This window comes from Procambarus clarkii, chromosome 14 (assembly GCF_040958095.1).
Source record: "Procambarus clarkii isolate CNS0578487 chromosome 14, FALCON_Pclarkii_2.0, whole genome shotgun sequence".
Lineage (NCBI taxonomy): Eukaryota > Metazoa > Arthropoda > Malacostraca > Decapoda > Cambaridae > Procambarus > Procambarus clarkii.
Window position 1 is genome coordinate 46,679,469 of NC_091163.1, and position 10,414 is coordinate 46,689,882.

At 41.6% G+C, this 10,414-nt stretch overlaps 1 protein-coding gene across 1 annotated transcript; it reads left to right on the forward strand.

The window, feature by feature from the left end:
- Positions 1-6,957: 6,957 nt before the first annotated feature.
- LOC138364729 (uncharacterized) lies at positions 6,958-9,954 on the forward strand. The gene is made up of 3 exons (XM_069324697.1): positions 6,958-7,117; positions 8,307-8,448; positions 9,341-9,954. The coding sequence occupies exons 1-3, from the start codon at positions 7,115-7,117 to the stop codon at positions 9,688-9,690; spliced, it is 495 nt and encodes a 164-aa protein (XP_069180798.1). The 5' UTR covers positions 6,958-7,114; the 3' UTR covers positions 9,691-9,954.
- The last annotated feature ends 460 nt before the right edge of the window (positions 9,955-10,414 follow it).

Genomic DNA, 10,414 nt, shown 5'->3' on the forward strand with positions numbered 1-10,414 from the left:
GTAGCACGAGAATTAAGGTGAGAAAAGTGGAACGAGTATGCACATGTTACTGATTTTGTGCGCTCACGGGGTAACTTTTGCCGACTTTAGGCTTTGCTGTTGGGGGTCACGCCAGTCTTTTGGACATTATATTTATACACACCTGTAGGGAATTTAATTGCAAACACAATGATACCAAAACGAGCGACGTAGCACAAGAATTAAGGTGAGAAAGCTGAAATGAGTATACACATTTAGGTGTCACCACGCGCTTATCCGCACGCTCGGTGCATGACCCCTAAGTTGACTGCGCGCCTGCCCGGTGAGTGATAGTGTTAAGATGCACGCAAAGTGCCCAATCAACATACCACAAACAATACCCAACACTTATCCAAAAATCGACAGCCAGTGCCTGGCTGACAGTGTAGCCAGACCGTATAATCTCGCATGTAGAGTGTAGGCACTATAGTGGCATGACACAGCTCAGTCATGTAATATTCTGGGAGCATTGGTTGTGGATTATGTCCTACGTTGCGTATGCATTAGGATAAGACTAGGCGTAGAGTAGAGGCGAAGAGGGCATCACACCGAGCCACCCTTCTCCTGCATTCAGAGAAAAAACTAGGAAGTTTCCCTATATAGAAAATCCAGAACTCCCCCAGTATTAAGGGGGCTATGACTGGAGAGAGAGAGTAGCTAGTGTGGTGTATTACCCTTGAGAAAGGTCGCAGAACACCAACACATGTTATACTGTCCAGAAACAAAACTATCTCCCTCGGGCCACGCTCAGAATGCATGAGGTCCAAGCTGGCTCCACCCTTCTTTCGGAGAGGGTAGCCGACAATGTTTATTTAACAATTATTTTTATTGCCGAGACAGATTACAGAGATGAGATGTGATTAGAAAATAATTAGATATAGTATTGAAAGATGATACGTAGTATGGAAGTGAACCAACGAGTCCAAGAAAGGACTGGAGGTAATCCTCACAAGAAACTGACAGACGTACCAATAATATGTGAATTATCGAAGTTCTTCTAAAACCTTCGAGACCCTAGATAATCAAGCACTAAATCACAGAGGCACATATGGGCCCATTGGTATACTTGACCAAGAGTCATGCAGGATCCCGATACGATTCTTACATGAATGTGACATGACGCAGAAGAATACATGTCCCAGATAAGAATGTTGTTAAAATTATCCACAGGAAGAACGGAACCGAAGGACCCGAAGGGACACGGAACTGAACCGGGGAAGGACCATCACCAAAACCAACTCGTATGTAGAGAGGGAAGGAAAGGGAAGGAAAACCCCCACTCCCTGTAAAAGTAAGCCCCACTCAAAGGGTAAGAAAACCCCAGGTGGAGTCCAATGGGGCTCAGGTCCCCAAGCCAGCCCTCCCCCCCAAACCCCGGGAACCTCTATACCAGGTCCCGGGGCAAAATTGTCCTCCAAAGCCCCGGCCTCAAAATCAGAAGACGGGGTAGCCGGAAAACACTAAGGAGGGGGGGGGGGGGCACTGGTCAGACTGATATGCAACAACTGGAGGAATTGAATCAAATGCCTCCGTCGCCACCCCGGAAGGGGCAACCCCCGAAACTTCCTGAGTCTCAGAATCCTCTAAACTTCCCCCCAACCTTCCAGACCACGAAGCCCACAGACACTCCGGTGCCGGAAGCAAGGAGGGGGGGGGGGGGAGGGGGGACCAGAATGAACCACAGCAGGGCAAGAACGAGGGGGTGCGGACTGAACCAAGGTCGAAATGACCAACACCCCCAAGTCCGGGTCTCTACAAGCAAAGCAGGGTAGGCTCAGGGCATCCAGGGTAGCAATCAACCTAGCATGTTGCAGCAACCTAAACCTAGCACCTGACGCCTGACAGCTGGGTGGACAGCACTTCAGATTCGTAGTCCTGAGATTTCGGGTTCAATTCCCAGTAGAGGCGGAGACAAATGGGCAAAATGTTTCTTTCACCCTGATGCCTCTGTTACCTAGCAGTAAATAGGTAACCTGGGAGTTAGACAGCTGCTATGGGCTGCTTCCTGGGGGTGGAGGCCTGGTCGAGGACCGGGCCACGGGGACACTAAGTCCCAAAATCCTCTCGAGATAACCTCAAGAAAGCATGTAACGCCTGAGCCGCCTGCACCCGGATAGTGTCATCAGTGGATTGGGTAAAGTGAATCACAAACAAGCAAAAATGCTCGCAAGACTCCGGGTTGAAGGTGTCACCAACCCAACAGGTAGCATAACGGAGGAAGAAACAATGAGTGTCGCCCTGAGACAAGGGAACAGATTAACCCTCAAACTCGCACAAGGAGAGAGGGGGACCCAAGGGTCACATCCATTGAACCCTTTGTGCCTCCGTGGGATTTCCCAGGGCCCTTAGACTGTTATCGCGAAGGGTAAGCCCAGGCAGGGTACTGCTAACCGGCGTCCATATCTATCAAACAAACTTCTAAAACTGAACCACCCCCAAGACGTGTCCACTCACGGGGGCCAAGCAAGGGGGTACCACTGAACATAGGAGGTTAAGACACTAAGATAACTGGGGGTAGGGGAACAAAAGCAGACACCCCCCCCACCAGGCACAAACAAAAATGAAAAGAAAACCTCTTCAAGAGGACAATGTACCCAGAAGAAAAAAAGCTGGCCACTGTAATAGGTGAAAACTGCGCCCCTACCAGTGCAAAAACTACCACTTACCCCCAGGGTAAACAGGGGAGAAACCCCCCAACACACTCAGGGCGGTCAATCACTGAACAGCAAAAGACTAATAGAGGTAGACCCCAAGGTGACTTGTGGAAGATAACCCCAAGCCCCAAGGGCAGTACTTACAGGACACTCAGGGAAGGGAACCCTAAGCACATGCAGCTTGAGTACCTGTGAATATTACTCCCAGCTCGCATGCCACCATAAGAGAAGTACTGGACACAAGGCACAGCACAACACATGAGAGAATCTGGAGCTGGAGCCACACGACCGAGCCACAATCACATCAGCCGAGAACTGACAGGTGGATAGCCGGCGCGATGGGTCTGGGGCTCCCCCTTCCCCCTCCTTCTGGGAGGGGGGGGGGGAAGCTGCGCAGAAAAGTGGCGCAGCAAGTGTGACGTCATGCTTGTTTTTCAATTGGGGAGTTCTGTTTACTTGTTAGTTTTCTGTAGTTGTTTTAACCAGATTAGGGGTTTGTGTTGGGGTGCCTACCTTTCTGGGTGCCCGGCCCGGTTGATGGCAGACATAGAATGCTCCACACAATAAATAAAGTATGTAAAATAAAATAATAAAATAAAATAAAGTAAACTTGGGAATAAAGTACGCAATGCGTTATAATCTGGAAGAAAATAAGGAGGTTGAAGCAGTTGAAAAACCTGACTTCAGGAGAGGACATTATGGCGACCATAGAATTTTTTTTAGTGAGTATAATTGAACTAGATTGTTGTTGCTAGGCAAGGAAGTAAATGAGATGTATGTCAAGTTTTGTGAAATATATGACAAAGGCACAAAAAAATTTATACCAAAAAAGAGATGCAGACCTAGGAAACAGGACTGGTTCAACAGATATTGCGAGAGGGCCAGAGACCAAAAGACACAAAAATGGAATCAATATAGGAAGAGGCCAAACCCCCAAACATACCAGCGATACAAAGATGCAAGAAACAACTACACGGCAGTGAGGAGAGAGGCAGAAAGAAATTTTTGAAAAAGGGATTGCAGACAAATGTAAAACACAAAACCAGGTCTATTCTATAAATTCATAAACAACAAATTGCAGGTAAAGGATAATATTCAGAGGTTGAAAATGGGAAAAAAATTCACGGAAAATGAAAAGGAAATGTGTGAAACATTAAACAAAAATTTCCAAAGTGTGTTTGTACAAAATGAAATCTTCAGGGAACCAGACACAATATGAATTCCAGAGAACAACATAGAGCACATAGAGGTGTCTAGAGACGAAGTGGGAAAAATGTTCAAGGAGCTAAGTAAGAACAAAGCAGTTGGTCCAGATGGAGTTTCACCATGGGTTCTGAGAGAATGTGCACCTGAGCTCAGCATTCCACTTCAACTGATTTTTCAGGCATCCCTGTTTACAGGAGTTGTAGCTGATGTGTGGAAATAAGGCTAACATAGTTCCAATCTACAAAAGTGGCAGCAGGGAAGGCCCCCTTAACCCTTAAGCTGCTAAGGGGTCCTGAGGAGATTTACACCCCTGTGCACAAGAAAAAAAAATTCTGAAAAATTATTTTGTCTTCTAAAAATGTTAATTTGTGTTCCCTGAGCATGGGGAAAAAAATCGTAGGTCACATATTTTGGCCGCAATAGGCCGAGGAAGTCTGGTAAAATGTGGGCGTTGACAGAGCGGTCGTCAGAGACCGTCAGCGTCACCTGAGCTGACAGGTGGGAGTTGCCACAAAGATATTATTACCTAATTATTTCAATGTCCCTGATTGATTTTTTTAGTTTTTTTGCAGTAATATTATTCAATAGTGTGTGATAGATTTATATAATAAATGGGGTGAATCATCGCTATACTCAAAAGTATGGTGTGCATATTAGTGATTCAATTATTATGTTCATAAAACAATAAACAAATAGTTTTACTGTTATTACACTCTATACGTAGGTTATATATAAGTATCTGCATGTTTTATTCACCATAATGAACCACTAAGTTGGTATTATGAGTCGAAAAGCAACGAGGAGTGACCGCCACACACCAGCCAGCCACTCCCTCAACAACGCCTCACTCGTCTACTTTCTCCTCCCACCGTCCTGTTATTTATTTAATTTACTATATACAGATGTTATATGTAAGGATCTACATGTTTTGTTCAACACAACTGTGCAACTAAGCTGATATAGTTAGTTCAGGCACCAAGAGATGTCGCTACACAAAGTCAGCTGGCGGCTACCTCCCTCACTCATTCAAGGTCAGGTGCACTAAAATTTCTCCCCCAACAGTACTGTTTGCAGTTTTGTTACACTATATACACTCTCTTATAAATGTATAAGTATATACATTTGTGTTCACCATAGAGAACCACTGAGCTGGTCAACCCGTTCTCACACAAGACAGTACATATATGACTAGTGCTTAAAGTCAATATGTGGAATGTGATTTAGTACATATGTGATATATTCCCAGTTAACTTTTTTACCAAGGCTCAAACTCTTCCTCACGTACCAATTTACGTCTCACAGTACTCGTCCATCAACGTAGATAGCTGAATAGTCGTGATTGGTTCAATTATAACGAAAATTGTAGTTTTCAGGTCCCACATGGGTTGTGAAATTCACCTACTATTGTCCATGCTCTTATAATATTACAGATCAGCTACATCCTATTGAAGGCTCGTAGTTTTGTTTTGAGAAATATTAGTTGTTCTTAGTAAATTATAATAAGCACAATAAATTATTACATAGAATAAGTGCTTCACCAATCAATATTATATACTATAGTTTGTGCTTTAGAAATCTTTAAAGAATGTTTTGTAGGAACGCTAACAGAAAACGATGTTATGTTGGAATGTATATAGGGTAAACTACTGCAAACAGGATGGTATGGTGTGGATTATTGGAAACTATAGGATTAGGGTCCACTACCACCTGTTAGGTGGGTAAGGGGTCCAATAACACCCGCAGGATGAGTATGGGGGTCACATCCACCCACAGGAATGGTATGGGGATCACTTCCACCCACAGGAAGGGTATGGGATCCAATACCATCCACTGGATGTGTATTGCGTCCACTACCACCGACAGGATGGGTATGGGCTCACAACCACCCACAGGATAGGTATGGGGTCCAATACCACCCACAGGATGAGTATGGGGTCCACTATAACCCACAGGATGGGTATGGGGCTCCAACCACCCACAGAATAAGTATGGGGTACAATAACACCCACTGGATATGTATGGCATCCATTGCCCCCACAGGATGACTATAGGGTACAGTATCGCCCACAGGATTAGTATATAGGGTTCACTGCCGCCCACAGAGTCGGTATGGAGTCCACCGCCACCCACAGGGTCGGTATGGGGTTCACTACCGCCCACTGGGTCGCTATGAAGTCAACTACCGTCCACAGGGTCGGTAGGGGTCCACTACCGCCCACAGGGTCGGCAGGGGGTCCACTGCCACCCACTGGGTCGGTAGGGGGTCCACTGCCGCCCACAGGATCGATAGGGGGTCCACTGCCGCCCACAGGGTCGATATGGGGGGGGTCCACTACCGCCCACAGGATCGATAGGGGGTCCACTGCCGCCCACAGGGTCGGTAGGGGGTCCACTGCCGCCCACACGTTCGGTAGGGGTCCACTGCCGCCCACAGGGTCGGTAGGGGGTCCACTGCCGCCCACAGGACCGATAGGGGGTCCACTGCCGCCCACAGGGTCGATAGGGGGTCCCTTACCGCCCACAGGGTCTCTATGAAGTCAACTACCGCCCATAGTGTTTGTATAGTGTCCACTATCGCCCATAGTGTTATTATGGGGTCCACTACCCCTCATAGGGTCGGTATGGGGGTCCATTACTACCCACAGGGTGTGTCTGGGGTCTATTTTGGCAATACTGCTTTTCCAATCTTATTTGTTGTTCAATGTAAAATATTTGTTGCTCGACTTGCAACAATTTATATATATATATATATAGTATAGTGCCTTTGCAATAATGTACCAATGTGTGTATTTTCATAACTCGTTTTAAATTGTTGAAAAATAAATAACTACATTGTGAATGCAAGTCAAAAGTCAATGTTTACATGCTAAATCAGAGTTGCCAGATTCCGCTTAAAATAGCAAATTGTGCTTATTTTCAAAGCTTGAGAATTTAGCTTTAAAGTAGTTAAAAAACTACGAATTTCGCAATTTGCTATGTACTTTAGTGTACTATTTTAAAATAAGATTGGTTTTTAAGCTGCAAGTCATATGAATCTCAAAAAAAGTATATTATTAACAATCTTATCTCCATAGTTCACTAGTTTCTGTAAATCAGATCTGGTAACTGTAGGCCAAGTACTGGAAGACTCAAGACACAATGTGTTGAAGCTATTCTCTTTGAAGAAGTCATCTCGACAGGATCTTCCAGCTCCAGCTATAAAACTTCACCAAACATGGATCTACCTAGTACATCAAATGGTAAGGAATTACTAAACTGTACAAAGTTTTATGCTAGAACATTTGTTACAGAATTGTCCCTGTCAGGGACAATTCAGTCCCTATTCTATGTGTACTCCATCACATAGTGACGGAGTATGTGGGAATAATTTTGTTGACACTGTCCATTTTGTCAATTCTACAACAGCAGATAATATGAATTCCCAGAGATATTTGTAACTTGAGATACTTGGTTTGGTTTGGTTAAGTTAGGTTAGGTTAGCCTAACCCAGTAAATCCTCCCCGGCTAGAATATAAACCCCGGACAAAGTGCTCGTGAAATGCCAGGCATTTGCAAATATGAGGATGTGGTTGATTAGATTATATTCTTTTCTATATCATAGATGTTCAATATATGAAAAATATTTTAGACTTAAAAATGGACCCCTGAGGTACTCAACTTAACACATTTCTTCATATTCATTCCCATTTAGTATGACCTTTTGCTCTCTTTGTTTTAACTATTGTTTTGTGCACTTTACAATTTTTTTCATGAACCTGTAATTTCCTTGCTAGTCTTCCATGTGGTACCTTATTAAAGTCTTTAGCATAATCCATGTATACTACATCCACCGGAAACCCTTTATCTGAGTACCATGTTACCATGTCCCAAAAGTGAGGAGGTTTATTGGCTGGTACATTGTAAGAAAGTATCACAAAGATTACTATGTACATTAAAGTAAAATTTGAGGGTTATCAACATATAAATTGTAGCATAATTTGAGGAATATTTCAAGGTATAATATAGTAAGATATGCATTCAATATAACAATCATGATATAAGGTGATAGCAATGATTACAATGGAAAAGTTGTATGGTTTAGGCACATATATTCTGGCATTGGATTTCATAAGATACAGTGCGAGTTTAATACACTAGTTAGGAAACTATCAAGAAAAAATTTAGGTACTTTTTGGTTTTATTTTTTAAAATGGCAGAAGTTGGACAGTTTTTAAATTTGTTAGCAAGTTAGTTCCATAGACAAGGTCCCTTTATTTGCATAGAGTATTTACACAGAATAACTTTGACTCTGGGGATATCAAAGATATTTATTTCTGGTATTGTGATTCTATTATGGGTTCTATTGCACATGCCCAGCTATGCTTCAAACATTTATTTTGTTGCATTTTCCCAGATAGTGTTATTGTTTAAATATTATTTGCTTTTCAGCTAACATATCTGCGTGGCTGTGGGTATGAATCAATCGTTATCTATTACAAGAAAGGACCAGCACGGGTGACACATGGTATTTTACCAAACAACGTAATACAAGAAGAGGACAAGAAGATCTTCACCACTAACTTCTTTTTGTGTAAGTAGTTCACATAATATATAAATATATCACCACCTATTATTTTCTCTCATATATATATATATATATACATATGTATATATATATATATACATATGTATATATATATATATATATATATATATATATATATATATATATATATATATATATATATATATATATATATATATATATATGTGTATATATATATATATGTATATATATATATATATATATATATATATATATATATATATATATATATATATATATATATATATATATATATATATAATTTCAATTCAATCATCTCTGTCGTTGATGTATATGGCAAAAAGTGTGTGGCCCAATACAGCACTATGTCTTAACGTAATGGGTCCAAGGGCCCATAAGGTCTCGACAGCATTAAGGGCCCTTTAGCAAACCAGTGTGCTGGTGCCCCTATGACACCCATGACGTCTTTGTATCATTTCAAGTTTGTACATGTACTTCTTAAGATATGGGCACCATACAACTGCTGCATATTCTAGCTTTTGTCTAAAAAAATCATGAACAATTTATTTATTATTTATCCATGAATGCCAGAACTAAACCCTGTGGTACTCCACTCGTGACATTTCTCCAGTCCAATACATTGCCTCTGATTACTGCCCTCATTTTTCTATCAGTTTGAAATTTTTTAATCCATGTTAGAAGCTTACCTGTCACCCCTCCAATATGTTCCAGTTTCCAGAACAAACTCTTATGTGGAATTCTATTGAATGCCTCTTTTAGGTCCAGATAGATGCAGTCAACCCAACCATATCTTTCCTGTAAAATTTCTGCGGCTCGATCATAGTAACTGATTAAATTTGTTACACAGGATCTTCCATTTCAAAATTTTTTATTTTTTATTTTTATTTTTTTCCAGCACGCACAAGGAAGCTTGATGCAGATAAACTTACATTAGGATCAGAAGGTGATAGCGATAATGCCCTGGAAAAAAATCCTGACGAGCTACAAGTGCAGCAGGTGCATAAAGTCCAAAAAGTACCGCAGGTGCAAGAAATTCAACAATTACAAAAAGTTCCGCAGGTGGAACATTTACAAAAAGTTCCGCCGGTGCAACAAGGGCTACCATTAGCAATCCTTCAGAAACAGCAAGAAGTACAAGTAGTAAAATTTGAACCACAGGGAACTACACCAGGAAAACAGTGTAGTAACAACGGAATGGGAATTTTAAAATACCTGAGGAAACAGGTAAAAAAGGACAAACAATAGAAATGGTTCCTTACACATTATTTGGTAGTTTATAGGTATTTTACTTATAATACTTTATATTATGTCTACAGTTTATAATTTAGTTTACAGTTAATTTACTTTTCAACTTCCATATCTTACATGAAGGATTTTTACTGTTTTTCATTTTTAAAACCTTATTAGTATCATTTATAGTTTAGTGTCAATTCACTTATAATACAATATATGGAATAATTTACTAAATTCATTTAACTATAATAAATTTAAATAAACATTTTTACCCCAGGATGAGTTTCAGTCACCCTACCCAAAAAATTAATGTTTCTTTATTACTAATCTTGTGAGAGGTAGCTTATTGTGCAGCCCATACTCATTCTGTGAGTGTTAGTTTATTGTGCACCCCATAGTCATCATGTCACCCAAGCCTGCTGCAGCTGCACCTGAGGGGTGGTGTAGGGAACCATTAGTGTACTATTATGATTTGAGAGAGAGAATGCTCTGTGGACAGAGCATCAATATGGCTTAAGGCATTGAGCTTTGCCTCAAGATGAAGCTTGGGCTGATCTCTGATTTGCTTCTTGGGAGTCTTCATTTACGTGCACCCCATACTCAACCACTTTGTAGTAATTAATTGTGCAACCCATACTCATCCTGTTACCAGTAGTTTGTGCAACCCATACTTATCCTGTGATCCCTATCCCTCTACTTCAAGTCCCTCAAGGGGCGCACGAATTCAGTTTGGCAT